General features: G+C 38.0%; 1 protein-coding gene across 2 annotated transcripts; it reads left to right on the top strand.

The window, feature by feature from the left end:
• Window positions 1–128: 128 nt before the first annotated feature.
• Window positions 129–11,440, top strand: LOC145619512 (acyl-coenzyme A oxidase 3, peroxisomal-like). Of its 2 annotated transcripts, none has more exons than XM_081674218.1 (13): window positions 129–768; window positions 3,969–4,086; window positions 4,178–4,285; window positions 4,384–4,556; window positions 4,641–4,740; window positions 4,893–4,967; window positions 5,061–5,191; window positions 5,400–5,535; window positions 5,621–5,740; window positions 7,874–8,020; window positions 8,121–8,225; window positions 8,375–8,476; window positions 10,972–11,440. In XM_081674218.1, the coding sequence occupies exons 1-13, from the start codon at window positions 281–283 to the stop codon at window positions 11,218–11,220; spliced, it is 2,052 nt and encodes a 683-aa protein (XP_081530344.1). In that variant the 5' UTR covers window positions 129–280; the 3' UTR covers window positions 11,221–11,440. The 2 variants fall into 2 exon arrangements, with proteins under 2 accessions (XP_081530344.1, XP_081530345.1); XM_081674219.1 differs by lacking the exon at window positions 129–768 and adding an exon at window positions 1,578–1,966.
• Window positions 11,441–17,459: the final 6,019 nt, after the last annotated feature.

Below are 17,459 nucleotides of genomic sequence, written 5' to 3'. Positions count from 1 at the left end.
ACCTACCTACCCTTAATTTCCCAATTAATTATACACAGTATAGTTTAAATACGTTACTCTAACCACAACATTATTGAATTCAATTTCCCATACAATAATAGTCAACCATACCAAACCAATTTTTTTTACAAATGCACCCCATTTCCTGCATTCCTATCCAAACCTCTATTCACTCCTATTCTATTACATTCCGCGGGTATTTTTATTTTTTTTGATTAATTCCTTCACTTTCTCTCTCCTCCAATTCCATTCCAATTTCTCACCTTCATTCCATCCATCAATGGCGTCTTCTGAAGATCAAATCACCTTCAGAACCAAAATCCTTACTCGACATCTCAACCCAATTCTGAATTATTCATCTTCATCATCACCCAATCTTCTCTCCTCTTTGCCATGCCTCTCCTACACTCCTCCGGAACTCGTCGAATCGGAACCTGTTTTCGATACGAAGGAAATGCGATCTCTATTGGATTCCCACAACATCAATCACCGTGATTGGTTGTACAACATCATGATTCAGAGCAATCTGTTTAACCCCTCGATTCGCGGTAATCGGAAATTTGTTAGCCCTGATTATAATCAATCTATGGAACAACAAAGGGAGATCACCGTCAAGCGAATTGAGTATTTGCGTGATTGTGGGGTTTTTTTGGGTTGGCTTACTGGGGATTCGGAAGAAGATGAGCTTCGTAAAATGGCGTTGAATGAAGTTTTGGCGATTTATGATCATTCCCTTGCTATTAAGCTTGGTGTCCATTTCTTTCTCTGGTAATTTTTTATTTTATTTTTGCGAAATTCATAAAAATTATCGCCAATTCTTGCCCAGAAAAAATTTTGGTTCAGAAGATTTTTTTTTTTTTAAAATAAATGCTAAGACGAAAATTTCTATTCATATCTATCGAAATCTGTGCAAAAAATAAGACATAAGATGATGGAGGGTGTTATTTATTTTTATTATATTTTTTAATTATTTGTTTGTGCGGTGGTATTTGTAGTTTTATGGATGTTGTAATTTACTAGGAATTTTTTTGATAAAATTTTTAAAATTATTCTTTGAAAGTCAAGGACTTAAAATTGGAGTAATTACTTAATCCTCTCTATTTTTTTAAAGCGATACGTATTGACTTTTTACACTGTTTATCATTTTCTTGGATTAATATTAAGGAGTAGTAATTTATACTTCGTACATAAGAAAAAATATAGTTCCGTGTTTTTTTTTTTTTTTTTTTTTTTTGTTTTTTTGAAGACTAATTAGATGAATACTTATTGGTATCTTCTTAATGAATTATTTATTAATATTTAATAAAGGTTTTTGATGCATGTTGGCACGAAAGACAATGATATAAACGAGATATAGATTTGATTGTAGACTTCTAAACACATCACTCTTTTATATATTATTTTTTGTTGGTAAATGTTTAAAAATGTTTTTTAGTTAAGGTTGTTGGATACTTGTTAAATAGGAGCTTGCATTTGCTGACTTCCAACTACTAGCAATACTTCACCTACCCCCTTGCATCAGCTTTTGATATAGAGTAGTTTAAGATACTAGTTGAGCACATTGCACAAACCCCATTTACAAGTCAACAATTCTTTTTCCTCACTCTTTAATGGCTTCTCAAGAAGAGATGATCACTTTTGATACCAAAGAAATGAGAGCCCTTTTGGATATGCACAACATCGAAGACCGTGATTCGCTCTATAATTTGATTATTCAGAACAGTGTATTTAATCCAAGAAAGATAGGCAGCAGGATTTTTGTTTCCCCTGACTATAATGAGCCTATGGAACAGCAGAGAGAGGTGACAATGAAGCGGATGCATTATTTGGTTGGTCATGGGGTTTTTAGAGGGTGGATTACGGAGGGAGGAGCGGCAGTTGAGCTTAGGAGAATGGCTTTGAATGAGGTTGTTCAGATGTATGATCACTCCCTCGCTGTTATGCTGGGGGCTCATTACTTTCTTTGGTATGGGATTTTTGCCCCCTAAATTCTTAACTTGACGGTTAAGATATAGATTTGTGGTTGTGATGATCATTCAATTGTTGTTTAACAATGACGTCTCCTGCTTCATAATTTTGTGAGCTATGCTATGGTTTTTTAGGATTGGTTTTTTCCTTTTTGCTGACCATTTTTGTCCATCAAATTTGGTTGCTTGGATAGTATATAGGCTGTTTGATTTATCTGCTTAATGATGATGATTAAGAGTTCCTGTGCAGCTGGATTTGGAGAGTATTTTATGTGAAATTTCAAGCTAGTTTATTTAAGAAATTATGATGATGTTGTTGATGTAATTTATACTAGCATGGAAGATATTTAGCTGTTAAATGGTTTTAGGGGATCGAATAATAAGACATCATTCAGTATAATTCACAAAAGTGGAAATGTTATCTTTTTCTTGATGCTACAAAGTGGATTTCATATCTTGTGACAATGAGAAGGGGATTTAATTTCTATAGTTATATGTTTACTAATTACTTTTTATCTAGTTGAGATTTATCTTTATGCAAAAATAGGAAAGTTAATTACGCCTACTTCAGTAGACTTAAGTTATTTCTTTTCATTGGCATTCTGACTCCCTCAAGCTGATGATGTATGCTATTAGTCATGATTTATTCATTATGCATAAGGCACCATTAAATAAGCAGCCGCGTCACTCCCCTAATGGCCACACTTTTGTTGAAAGCCTTACCTTTGTCACCCAATGAACAAATGTTCTTCTAGAATTGCATCTTATTAAGGACCACAATACAATTTTAATTTTCAAATTTTTATAAATGATGATGGGCTCCATCCAATTCTAGAGGGTTTTGGTAGCTAAATGTATTTATTTACTGATTCTAGTAAGTCTTTGAAATGGCAGTCAACATTAATTATCTACTAAAACACTTTACTTTCTTTTGTTTTATTTTCTCTTCATTTTATTAAAAATTCAATTTAAACAACGATATATCACTACATTCCTCTCCTCAAAATGTGTGCCAAGTTTAAATAGGACTTTTTAGTTAGTGTAGAGAGTATATCTTAAGATCTAGTGTGATTGATTAAGAAGTTTCTCCATCCCCTTTTTTTCTCTTTGAAGGGTTTACTAAAGAAAAAGGATTTTGACTTGGAGGGCTTGGATTCTACATTAGCATTGTAACATAGCATAAAATTTCTTTTCTTCTTTCGACATCTTTGGATGAACAATTTTGATGTTGCTGGGTCTTTTGATTAATCACTACTTTTAGATGCATTTGTTGATGTGGGGTTCGTGTAATTTAGGTTTCCATTTCATTAATTCCATGCTATTATGCCTCTTGGACTATGACGTCATCAATTGCGTCTTGCTCCTGGTAGGATTTATTCGTAGTGTTTATGAGTTAAATTGAATAGTGTAGTCTACATTTCTTGCTCATTCACAAGTTTTCTGAACTTTATACTTAAATTAAAGTGATTATTGGTGTTGAACTTAACAATCATGAAAATGTTTATGGTCAAGCTAGTAAGCAAGTTGTTTACGACCTTTTACGTAAATAATTGAGCAGGCATACATGTCATGTTTGAAATTAGCCTCTAATTTCAAATGATTTTCTTAGCTAGTTTCATTTGTTCTGCAAACGAAAAGTAAACAAACTTTAGAGATACCAAAGCTAATGCAGTCAATAAACTTTAGAGTCTGTATTATGTAATTCTTGCTTTCTCCCTTTCACCAGACTTTTTTATATATCTATTTATTTATTGAAGTTCTCTATTGTTCAATCATTTTTGTCTTCCTGCCCACCTTCTGGGCGAGGAACTTTCATTGAGGAAATAAGCTAAACGGCTACAGTATGCCTATCATGCTTTCTCTTTCCACTCTCTTTTAAAACGGGTTTATGTAGTGGACATCCATACATATACCGTTTTCTTGCATATAAATTGTTTTTAGGCTCTGCTTTCACCTTGCCAAAGCAGAATATATTAATCTTTAGGTATTCATGGATTTCAGGGGTGGTGCAATCCAATTTTTTGGCACAAAGCGTCATCATGACAAGTGGCTGAAAATTACGGAGGATTATGGCATGAAGGGTTGCTTTGCTATGACTGAGCTGGGGCATGGAAGTAATGTAAGCATGATATTCTTCATTGAATTACTTTGATACTGTCATTGTGCGCATTAACTATTAAAGTTCTGAACTTGGTTGTTGATGTCGTTAGGTCAGAGGAATTGAAACAGTCACGACTTATGATCCAAATGCTAAAGAGTTTATCATCAATACTCCATGTGAATCAGCTCAAAAGTACTGGATCGGAGGAGCAGCTAAAGTATGGAATGGATTTCTATCTCTTCTTATATCTCTTGCTTTTTTTTTCTTGTTGCTTTTACCATATGTTGACGTTCGTTTTCTGTAATGTTTTTGTAGCATGCAACTCATACTATTGTTTTCTCACAACTCCATATAAATGGGAAAGATGAAGGTGTCCATGCGTTTATAGTGCAAATCAGAGATGAAGACGGCAATGTTTGTCCAAATATACGTATTGCTGATTGTGGTCATAAAATTGGGTTAAATGGCGTTGACAATGGCCGTATCTGGTAATTCGTGATGATATTTAGCTTTTATTGACCGTGATTGTTTGTCATTGAAGTATCGTGTTTATATGTCTTTTATTTTTTTAGGTTTGATAATGTTCGCATACCTAGGGAGAATTTGTTGAATTCAGTTGCCGATGTTTCTCCTGATGGCCAGTATCTTAGTGCCATTAAAGACCCTGTTCAGGTTTTTGTTCAGCTGGCCTTTTGATACTCCCTTGAATTTCACTTTTTTTACCCTGGATATCTCCTTTTCTGAATTGATTTTTGCTATGAAACGTAATAGAAAGTCAATGTTGTCTTTAGTTGTCTAATTTTATGTGCTTGGGTTTTGTTCAGAGGTTTGCAGCATTTCTTGCTCCATTGACATCTGGACGTGTCAACATTGCAGTCAGTTCCATTTACGTTGCAAAGGTAACTGATGCCTCATGCTTTGTAATATAAATTTGTTTGATTTTTTTTTTTTCCTACTTGTTTTTGTTGACTTATGTTGGCAATTTCCATTAGGTTGGTCTAGCTACAGCTTTAAGGTATGCTTTGTCAAGGCGAGCCTTTTCTCTGGCACCAAATGAACCTGAAGTTTTATTGCTTGACTATCCAAGCCATCAGCGTCGACTCTTGCCCCTTCTTGCAAAGACGTAAGTCATCCATTTAGCGGTTTTGCAATGGTATATCATGATGCATCTTGTTTCCTACTCTTAAAATGTAATGTATTATTTTGCTCATAAATTCATAATCTAGGCATAGCATTTAAATATGATTGATAAATTCCAGTTATATGCCTAATTATATGGTTTCTGGATTCGACTTGGTATTTGTACTAATTAGCATTTCTTTTTGTTACAGATATGCAATGTCTTTTGCTGGAAACTATCTGAAATCTATATATGTGAAACGATCACCTGAAACGAATAAGACAATTCATGTTGTTTCAAGTGCCCTAAAAGCTATGCTAACTTGGCATAACATGCGGACACTTCAGGTAAATATTGGCAATGGTGAGTTTTACGTTCTATTTTCCTGCCTTTTCATCAAAACTGATGTATTTTTTATCGTTACTTTTCCAGGAGTGCCGTGAAGCCTGTGGGGGCCAAGGTCTGAAGACTGAAAATCGTGTAGGTCACTTGAAAGGCGAGTATGATGTGCAATTAACCTTTGAAGGAGACAATAATGTTCTCATGCAGCAGGTAGCATCTAATTATCCAGCTTTTCTTGGTCATTCATTCATCATATGCTCAAGCTGTAGCTTTTGTGCTGAAGCTTATGCATTAGGCGGAAATTGATTGCAGTTGGTAGTCATAGCAAGTGAATATGTAGTACTCAATTTGTGGCCAAACACACCTAGAATTAAAAATTAAAGCAGGTGTTTGAAGTCTATGAACTGCTGATAGCTGTCAGTCTTTGAATTATTGTTGTGCTTTGTGCATGATAGTGTTATTGTTGACAATTTGTGGACAAGCATAACCTACTTGATTCAGGCAGCCTTTGTGTGATGAGATCTGAGAGCTAACCGGCCTTTCAGGTTTTGCTTTTTCCCCCCTTCATATATGGCGATTATCTGGTCTACTGTTGCTGTAAGGAGGTTGGAGGAGAACGCAAAATAATGAACAACTCACCCAACCTATAGATTAGGAGAAATTGGATCTAAACCACATGGGAGCTTTACCATTGAGCCCTCCATCACGTTGCTAAAAACACAGTAATCTATTAACATTTTGATTCTTTGCACTCTTTTACTGAAAATGCAGTGCTTAATGTTAGATATCTGGTTTGACCAGTACCTTTTATTTTATATGTATTTTTTTTTTGGTTATGGAGTTTTGTTGTGGACAGTGTTCCTAACGAAGTAATGAATATTTAGAAATTGGAGTATGTGGTCGAAACTGAAATAATGTCAATAATAATGCTCTGCTTGCGTATTCCCAATTCTCCTAAAAATATTGGCAATGATAACGATCTGCTTGCGTACAATTTGTTGATCCAAAGGGGAATGTAGTGGGGCTGTTGGTCATGGTGGTTAAAGTTGGAAGAGGAGAGGGTTGCTAGCAGTGTCCTGAGAAGTAGTGGACAGAAGTCTAGTTCAAAGGTAAAGCTGGCAGCAGGGACTAGATAAGGGGCTTGGTTCGTGATTGAGCAGGGTAGGGAGGTTGGGCTAATAGGTGCCTGGGCTTAGGTGTTGCACAAGCAAAAATGAAAGAGGGGCCCTAAACAAAAAAAACGTATTTCATACATAATCCACCAACATAATATTTTGCCCCTTATATTGTTGGATTTATTCGAATTATTTGATCATTTTTCTAGTCATTATATTGAAACTTTGTCGGGTGCCATGGTATCGATATGACATGAGAGAAAAAGAGGGCAAGATAAAAAGTATTGCACGTTCTGGGTATAATCTGAAAAAATAAATAAGAAAAATAGTATTGTAGATGAAATTTTTTAAATTTATCAATTTTAAAATAAATTAAAACTATTCATTTAAAAAAAATCAGATTATATAAATATATTTATTATATTGATGTTTTTGGTAACAAATTCCTTATGCTGCACAAATATACACAAAACTCTCATGTGTGGCTAATATTTTTTTTTGAAAGAATAGTCGGGGTTACTTGGTCGGGTGTTACTCGGTCAATCAGGGGTTACTCACTTGGTCAGTCAGCGCTTACTCGGTCAGGGGTTACTCGGTTGGTCAGGGGTTACTTGGTCAGGGGTTACCTAGTCACAGGTTACTCGTGTATTAGCTGGTAGCCACACACATGATAGTTAGCAATGTAATATAAAAATTTTGCACCTTTTGATGGGCTTAGCACTAATTCCTGAGATGAGGGCCGTTGATTATCTAGAGCCCCACAATGAATTCCCCAATTATTTCTCTTTCTAAGTTCTCTCTCTAAAAATAAGCTATGTGTTTACCTTCAATCGGATTGTCTTCTTCAACCTCTAAACAGTCTTAATTTTATCAAAGCAGGACCTATCAAAAGGGGGGCCCTAAGCGGTCGCTTAGGCTGCTCCCCCTTATAGCCGGCCTTGGGGAGAGGAGAGAAAGGAAATAAACAAAAAAAGTTAAATAAAATTGGGCCAATTTGATGTGTACACGTCATCAAGTTTATTGTCTTTACAAGCTCACAAAATAATGAGACTGTTTTGAAAAGGGTGGTGTTATAGTATGGATCATTTATAATTGATACTAAGGATTATTTATTCATGCACTTGAAACAACTTTCTAATTGGTTTCTTCCTTGCTGGCACATTGTTAAGATAAGTCAAATAGCAATTGGTTTTTGCACCTGAGAATTGGTTTTATTATGTCTGTCCAGGTGAGTAAAGCATTGTTTGGGGAATACTTGGCTACTCAAAAGCAAAATAGACCATTTAAAGGATTGTGGTTGGAGCACATGAACGGCCCCAGCCCTGTTATTCCTGCTCAACTGACAGGTTCTATTCTCAGAAGTAGCCAGATTCAGGTATTCATTTTACAGAGATTGGTTGTATCTCATTGATAATTTTTCAAGAAAGTCATATGTTCATATATAATATACTTATTATTTATTTATTTTTTTTCAGACTGATATTTTCTACCTGAGAGAGAGAGATCTGTTAAAACGCTTTGTAGCTGAAGTTTCAACACATCAAAAGCAAGGAAGAAATAAAGAATATGCTTTTGCTTTGGTCAGGATGCTCATCTTATATAAAGATCATACTTATTGTAGATAGAACCTAAGAAAATCCGTCCAGTTGGGGGAAGAATTTTTTTTCTCCTGGTCACAATATAGTATCACTTTCTTTCTCTAATGCAAATAATCTTATTTTCCAATCAGGCTTATCAGCTTGCGGAAGATTTGGGCAGAGCTTTTGCTGACAAGGCGATTTTGCTTACTTCTATTGAAGCTGAAGCTAATGTTGCTGCTGGACCACTTAAGGTAAAGGATTGATTTGGACATTTATGTCTATTTCAGCATTTTGTAAATTGTTAGGAAAACATAGGTTCTTAGAACAAATATGTAATCATCTATCGTAACTAGTTAAGGACCACTCACATACAAGTAATAACTTACAACATATATCAGGCCTGCCTATACTTTTTTGCGCTTTGTGCTGGGATGTTCTGTTTTATTATACCAAAATTTTGAGCTCACCTTCTTCCCCTATTTAAACCGTTACTGTTACAAGCTACCATTACCTGGGAACCCTTGATTGAGAAGATTATTAGTTATCCTACTCCACCACACATGAGACAGATACAATAATCATGACAGTCACATAGATGATCAACAAAAAATTAGAAGGATACCGTAATGGAACAAATTTTTCATAGGTTATACACAACAGCTGAAATTACTCCTGCGTTGTCTAATTCAACTTCTTAATGCCTTCTTCAATTTTACTCTTTTAGGAACTCTTTTCTACTTTTGACTTTCAATGAGAACATGTTTTGAGTTTCCCAAACTAATAGAATTATTGTCAAAAACTGCCTATTAAAAGACTACTTTTGCAAATAACTACCACTTTAAATAACCTTCGTCAAACTACCCTATATACCCAAAAAGTTTGGTTAGCACTACCCTGTAATGGTTTTCGTCCAAAAATTCAATTTACAGTCTCAAGTTTATGATTTCCCTCTAATTTCTCCATACAAAAACTAGCTATGAACCCTAATTTTTTATAAACCTTAGTCGCTAAAATCACAAATCTAAATCACCCAAAATTTTTGAACCCTAATTCACAAATCAAACCTAATTTTATCCCAATTTGATAATAAGCCATAATTCAATTACCGAATCCCCAAAGTTTTAAACCCTAATTCCCAAAATTAATAAACCCTAATTTGATCCCAAATTTATAAGCCATAATTCAATTCCCTAATCCACAAATTCCCAAAATTGATAAACGTAATTTCGCTAACTGATAAACCTTACTTCCCTTATATCCAAGTCAATTAAGAAGTCCAGGCCACAAAGAATTGCCAGCAGCCACTACCTCAAAAGACAGCCCTACTCTGAAGTGCTTCAGGTTGCATGGACGTGCTGCCTCTGCTACAGCATTCTATTGCTTTCTACTTTGCTTCTTCCATTCTTCGCTGTCCCATTTCTTAGCGATACTTGAGCCACAACTTTAACACTCCATCGACTCATTCAAAATCTGCAAACCAACTCCAACATCTTACGATAAAATGCATCCCATAGAGCCAATATAGGGTTGTTCTTGTATAAGAAATGCATAAACTGACAATCTGGAAATTCTTCAACCTTTTATAAACTGCAACATGTAGTAGCTTGGTTCTTTAACAAATATGTGTTTCCTCTGTTTTTTTTTTGGTCATTTATACTTGAGAGAAAAATGTAGCTGTGTGGGATCTTGTTAGATTCGTCTTAATGGTATAGTTTATCAGTATTTAATTTTTAAAACATTTACAAATGCATAATTAAAGATATTGATGGTCGAAGTTATGCATTGGCGAACGTGAAATATAGAATGTTGTAACTAAATAAAATGAAGGAATTATGTATTAAGACACCAAAACCATAAACTAGCTGTGCACATGAATTAGACTATTTCAGTGCAAATTTATCTAAACAGTTTGGCCGTCCAATGGCCCCATTATCATTTTAGCATAATGTAAAGTAAGCTAAATATTACGAATTTACGATACTAGTAGGCTTGATATAACCTCATTAAGCCCAAGTCTAGTCTTTATAGATCCACATACAGAATGAAACAAAGCTAGACTATCAAATGCTCCCTTAAATGTACATTGTACAGTCACGTGCATTATTGCTAATGTACTACAAGATTTTTATGGGTGAAAAGTGGCTAATATTGTTTTTAAATAACAAATCATCTGACTGATGTTTGAGCTCTCTGTTTCAATACCGGTTTCTTTTTTTTTTTTTTTTTTTTTTTTTTTTTTTTTTTTTCATATTGAAATCGGGTCATAATTTTTTTTTTTTTTTTGGAAACAAAATCAGGCCATAATTAAGTTTATGTCCTCTAAATTTCCAAGTATGTGGGCATGCTTCTAAATTGGATTTTTTATGACATGGTAGGCAGTAATGAATGGTGCACAGATGGTAATGATTTTATACTTGTATTCATTTATGACAGTATTGTCTATGATGATGCAAGTATCATAGTATCCCTAAATACTGCATACGGAGTATATGCTATTGTTTACAAATTTCTTTACTAATTTTTTCACTTTTCAATATATTAATAAAAACACAAATTAGGTGTCGGAGGAGTACAATGATACATACTCTACTAACATTTTTATACAAAATTACATATAGATTCATGTTCATGACCACTTTTGCATATATTACAATCAACCGAATGGGCTATTAAGGTTTTGACCTTTTTGAAAGATCCTATATTATTACTATATGTTATCAAGATTAATCATGCTTTAAATGTGCAGGATGTATTAGCTTTGTTACGAACATTGTATGCTTTGGTGGTCTTGGAAGAAGATGCTTCATTCCTTCGTTATGGCTACCTGTCTGTTGAGAATGCTGCTGTGGTGAGGAAGGAAGTGATGAAGCTCTGTAGTGAACTGCGTCCTCATACTCTGGCCTTGGTCAGTTCATTCGGTATACCAGATGCGTTCCTGAGCCCTATAGCATTTGATTGGATTGACGCAAATTCATGGTCCTCGGTTCAACAATGATAGTGATTCAAATACTCAGGAATACCGCTATGTGGTTTTCAGTTTACATGTAGATTGTGAATGTTAGCTACAATAATATGCATCTTTTCAAATAAATTGAAGATCATACAATCAGGTAACTGTAACCATCAGAAGAACGTGCCCATTTGTAAACTGTTAACTATGAGTTCCGTTGGTTATAAAATAAAGGAAAACTTTCACAAAGGTTTTTTTTTATTTATTTTTTATTATTATTTTTTTTTTTCAACACAAAGTAGACAATATTATTAATTAACTAATAGGGATTACAACTTTTAGCCTCAATCCGAGAACAACATATGAGGCTAAATTAGTGTTCACATTAGCTGATCTCAAGATAAAAGCAAAATTAGAGATCAAATTAGAACCATTACAAAAGCTTGAAATATATACAAATAAGTAACAAATGCCCCTTTGAAAAACTAGATAAAACTGGTAGATGTAAGTATATAAACCAAGCTGTAGAAAAGCAGAGGGAACATCTGAGCAGTAAGAGCAGCAAGCTCTTGATTGTAGATAGGTTTAATTTGACGGAGTCTGGACAAGCTTAGTGCAAGCGACGTCCAATAGCCATGGAAAGACCAAGAAGGCAAGAACATCTAGCTCATGTGCAACAGCATTGTTGGCCCTCTTCACATGCTTGATTTCAAAAATGTCAAAAGTACCTGATGATATCTTCAACATCCTTCACCACTGCTGCCATTTCGTGATTCGAATTTCTTCCAGCAGAGTTAAGCATAACCCTTATAGAGAGGGCATCTATTTCCAACTCTACCTCCTTCATTTCAAGTCTTTTAGCCATAGCTAAACCTTCCCTAACTGCAAGTAACAAAGCAGCAAATGCGGAAATTGCATTGTATTTACTTGGAAAACCCATGATCCAAGTGCCATCGTCTCTTCTGACAATTCCTTCTTCTGCAGCCACATTGATTGGGGTCCAAGCTCCATCCGTATTGACTTTGACCCATCCCGAGGGGGGAGGGCTCCAAGTTTTAAGGGTGCTCGAACTACTTGGCATTGCAGTTCCTTTTCTTTTCCCTGTACCATGTGGTTGAACATTTTGAGATAAAAAAACAGCAATGTTTCTCTGCCTCCATATATGCCAGATTGCTATTGAGAAAGTCATAAGCAAGATTGAAATTTAGCCATTCATGCCAATCCAAACTAAAAAACATTGCTAACCCATAAATATTGCTAACCCATAACCATTCCATATCCAACGGTGATCTTCAATATTTTTTTTTTTTTTTTTCCAATAACTCTCTCTTCTATCTCACCATGATCGAATCCCATGCCCACTTATAAACTTGTACTCCCACTGACTGCCCTTAATTTTATGGGCATAGATTTTCTCCCTTGCTATTATTTCACTCCACAACTTGCGATTACTAAAATTTATAATTAAGTAATTGATAATGAATTATTACAATAACCATCATATACTAATCATAATAATTAAGTATTTATGCAAAGTACAAAGTTCGTTTAGAAAAATAAAATGAATTATGAATGGCGAGCTTGTCCTAATGGAATTTCGTTATGCATAGAGAAATGCAGACACAGGGCAAGGGTGTAATTAGACTAATTACATGTAAATGTATATATGAATTTAGAGCAGTACTATTGGGTGGATTTTACTACCATTGGATGATCAAAGAGTGCCGTTGAACATTCAGTGGTACAATGTATGCATGTAGTGGTACTATATATACATTCAGTGGTACTAACTATGTGTAGAAATAGTATCACTAAATAGACAATGGTATTATATAAATTTTCAGTGGCACATTTAAAAGTGGTCTCACTTACCTATCTCTCTCCTCCTCTCTCTCTCTTCCATGTACTTTTTAATATTTTTATCTTTGTTATGCATTTGCAAATGCATAACAAAACTCCATTAGTACTTCCTCATGAATGGCAACATATGTTATGATTATACGATAATCCAATATTTTCAATGATACATAAGATGCTACAATAAAGGTTGTTCAACGACTCAAGACCATACCGAAATCTCAAATAATATTTATTAATACCTACACCCCCATCACCCTCAACATGTAACTACAAGTCTATTGTTTTTTTTTTTTGTTGTTCCACCCGATTCACCCTTTAGGCTAATTCGGATTCGGGGATGGGTGGTTAAGTTCTAATTCCCTCTCAATTGTTGTTACGGGGGATCGAACACGGGTCCTCCCTACCAAGTGTAGTCCCAATCACCACTACACCAACAACCAATTGGTAACTACTAGTCTATTGTTAACTTGTGCTGACTTTAGATTAAATTCATAATGACAATAATATCTTATATCATAGTGACAAGTGGAGTTAAGTACAACGTTGGGGTCTAAATTTTTAATTTTTTCACCTTTTGGGACCTATGTTTTTTTGTTCACCTTTTGCTACCTAGAGTTAAGAATCCAACAACTTAACTCACCTTTAAATCACCTGAGTAAAAACTTAGTCCCTTAGCATTAAATATTATTAAAAAAACATAATCCCATGATAAAAACACAATCCCTTCATAAATTATGTCAAACCAAAAAACAGAATCTGTTTCGGGGTTTTTTGAGTCCCTTGGGAGAGTTACAACACTAAGACTGGATGCTCGCTTGGATACCTGTACCTGCAAAACAACGGAGCACCGAATGGTCGGTGGTCCGCCTCCGAAGCTTAAGTTAGTCTAAGTCCGAAGAATAAGGTGCGGAATGTAAAGGGTTATCTGCTCGGATTCCGAGCTCGGGTGTACTGTTCTCTTGAGAGTGACAGTTCTGACAATGATTAGTAATCACTGAATATTCCTCGTAAAGAGTGTCAAAAAGAACGTAGCCATAAATGCGGAGATCATCTCCTACTTATAGGCTTCTCGAAAAACGTGCACTCCCTAGGGTTTCGTGCCCTAGGGAATATTTACGCAGCTTTTGCAGACCTCGGGATTTGGGCCTGAAAGCCGCCAATCCCAGGTCCTTTTATCTGTCTGCCACGTGTCGTTCCCTGAGAGGTCCAAGGCGGCGCCCCTTTCAGTGACACGTGGCGGACTCTGATTGGGCCAACTGGCCTAGGGTATTTTTACTCAAATCATTTGCCCCTCACAGGTGACACGCGCTTGCCACGTGTTACCTGTGACAGGTGTCAGCATCCGATTGGTCGGATTTTGAAAAGTTACTGTGGAGGGAAAGTTTAGGGTTTTTAACCCCTCTATAAATAGAAAGTTTTCACCTCCGAATTTTTTACACCTTTGCGAATGTTTGGAGAATCTTGGACTTTTGACTTTAAGAATCTCAAAAATTCCCTAAGTGTTTCTTAGTTCTCAAGCATCCGACACTCGGCCCGCTGTCTGACCGTTCTCAGCCAACCAAGCGTCTCTCACCCTTCTTCTAAAGGTAACGCCTGTTTCTTCTTTTACTTTTCATTTTTTCTTTGTTTTCGAAAAAATGGTTTCCCAATCGCATGCGGCACAGCATAGGATAGTGATCAGCCGGTCGCCGGGGACGGCTGAATCTAGAACTTGCAGTGCCGACTGCTTGGCCAGCGACTGTGCTTTGCGAACTTCTCCGAATCCGACTGGTTTCGCGTCTGTGCAGGACACGATGGCCAGAACAAAAAGAACAGCAAGAAAACCCAACTCCGATGGATCTTTTTTCCCGTCGGATGGTTCAACTCTTTATTCTGACGGCTCAATGAGGGTGCCTCGAAGTGAGGTGTCGGAACACCCTGATAGCCCTTCTTATCTTCCTCCTACCCCCACTTATTACCATTCGCCCTCTTCAAGCGGTACTCCTAGTGATAGGATATTGGAGGAGGCAGATGAAACCTATGCAGCCGGGCCTTCTGAACAGGCGCCGGAAGAGAGTCTAAGGGAGGACCCTGCTGGCACCAGTCGGCAGTCCCTTAGCTCTGATGACAGTTCTGATGACGAGTCGGCCTCGTCATCTTCTTCAGATAATGCCTCCACCTCTTCAGGGGAGGCAAGAGCAAGAATAGACACTGCCAGGGAGTCCCTGGCAGTTGAGAAGGGGGAATCCTGGGCCGAGCCGAGCGCTTCCAGGCGTTCGGAGAAAGCCCCTTACTATCATCATGTTCTTCAGGGCAGGCGGAACACCACGGCAAACAACCTTGCAAGTTTTAGGCGCAAGGTTGTGCTGGGCCATGGCTTTACTTTGTGCGTCCCTAATAAGGACGACACCATTACTTGGCCGAGCATGGCCAGCTACCAGGAACGAGCATTCGGTTGTTATGAGGCGGCCTTCCAGGCTGGCTTGCGCTTCCCTCTCCATCCGGCTGTGGAGAGGATTTTGGATGGATACCAACTTGGTATCTCGCAACTTGTACCCAATTCCTGGATAAACATTCTGGGATACGTTGCCGCCTGCGAGATGCTGCAGGTGGAGGCGAGTTTTGAAGCTTTCGCCCACATGCATTATCTTAGCAGGGCGCCTGCTAGGGGTGGCGAGGGCTGGTACACCTTGACTTCTTGCAAGGGGTACATGATGGCTGTTGGCAAGGAAAACAAGTGGAAAGACTGGAGAACTAAGTTCTACATAGTCAAAACCGCCGACAGCCGCCTGAACCTAAAGTATAACAGGTGGAACAAGGATCCACCTCTCCTAGCAGGCAGGAGTGCATTGCCAGCTCTTCCTAGACGATCAAAGGAGGAGATCATGGACGCGGGTTTGTTCACCGTGTCTGTGAAGACGAATGATGAGGGGGACAAGGAAGTCACCCCTCAAAGCTATCTCCCTTTGTACAAATGGTTTGAGGAAGGGACCTTCTTGGCCGCTTGTGGGCTAAGTACTGAGATGCAGAGAGGTAGTCGGCCGTCTGTTTAATATGCCCTTTTTATTTTGCTTGTCTTCACTGGTTAAATGTGACTAACACTTGATTCTTTTTTGCAGACAAAGTGATGGAAAAACTCTCGGCCTCCCAGAAGCCGGCTGTATCTGCTGCCAGATAATCAAACGTCCTTAACAGGACGGAGGCCACCACAAGGGTGGAAGAGCAGCAACCAGCCGGTACCCCAGGGGTGAGATTTTATACTTAGCATTTATCTGATTAATGCTAATCTTTTGCCGAATGTTTACTGATCTTGTTTTCTCTTCAATGACACAGGGTACCTCCTCCAAATCCCCGTCCAAACCATCCGACCCCAAGCTCTAGAAAACTAGGGCTGGTGATGTGAGCGCATCCGGCAAGGGCGGCCGGAAGCACATTGCTCATAAGCCAAAGAGGCCCTCAGACGCCCCTGCCAGTGAGGCGAGGATTTTGGGGGAAAAGCCCCCCTCGTCCACCGGTCCGAAGAGGTTTCTGGGGGAAAAGCCCCCCTCTTCATCCGACCCGAAGAGGTCTCTGGGGAAGAAGCCCGCCTCTTCATCCGATACGAAGAGGCTTCTGGGGGAAGAGGAGGTGGATGAGGACGATGGTAAGGACTATTCGTCCCTCTTTTCTTTTCTCCAAGTTATCCATACTTGACTATTTTCTAACTTTTTCTTCTTTCAGTTCCCATACAGAGGCCGACTGTAGTTCAAATGGCCAAGTCCATGCTGAGGGCGATTGATCCGGATGATAAAGCATCCGTCAGAAGAGTCGGCACCCTAGACCTTGATGGTATTCTAGGGAACCTTTGTGAGGTATAGACTTAACCTTGCCTTAACATTCATTTTTTTTTTGTCCGCCTGGTTCTTAACCATTCGGCTTCTTTTTGCAGGCCATGTTGCGCATCCAAGGGCTCAGCAGACCCCTTAACGAGAAGACCAAAGAGGTAAAAGCTGCTAAGGCTCAGGCCGAGTCCGCCTTGAATAGGGCTCAATTTGATATTGCTCAGAATGAATTTCTGACGCTTGATATGATGTATTCGCAGTCGGAGGCCAATCTGCAGGTGAAGAAGGATCTGGACTCGGCCCGCCTTCAAATCTCCAACCTCAAGAAGGAGATCAAGGCCCTTAAGGCAGAGCTCGATCCCCTTCAAGATGCCAAGGATGAGGCCGAGAGGGCCCAGAACAGGGTGAGCCGCCTGCAGCATAAGCTCACCAACCAGGAGCATCAGCTGAAGACCAAGTTTGAGTCTCGGGCCGAGCAAGAGAGAGCTGAACTGGTCAAACAAATGATCAGGGACAATGAGGCCATCATGCGGGACACTTGGGCGGCTGTTCAGCCAGACTCGGACTACCAAATTTGGAAGTCCAAGTTTGACGAGCTCACCAAAGCTTACGACGATCGCCTCC

The sequence above is a fragment of the Chenopodium album genome, chromosome 27 (genome assembly GCF_948465745.1).
Source record: "Chenopodium album chromosome 27, dcCheAlbu1.1, whole genome shotgun sequence".
NCBI classification, from domain to species: Eukaryota; Viridiplantae; Streptophyta; class Magnoliopsida; order Caryophyllales; family Amaranthaceae; genus Chenopodium; species Chenopodium album.
This window is presented reverse-complemented; position numbering and strand designations above follow the sequence as displayed.

Bases quoted from the DNA above. Each gene is read 5' to 3' on its own strand.
- LOC145619512 (XM_081674218.1), top strand. From the start codon at position 281: ATGGCGTCTTCTGAAGATCAAATCACCTTCAGAACCAAAATCCTTACT. The intron at 769-3,968 runs GTAATTTTTTAT...CATGGATTTCAG, and splicing joins GGTGTCCATTTCTTTCTCTG to GGGTGGTGCAATCCAATTTT. The intron at 4,087-4,177 runs GTAAGCATGATA...TGATGTCGTTAG, and splicing joins AGCTGGGGCATGGAAGTAAT to GTCAGAGGAATTGAAACAGT.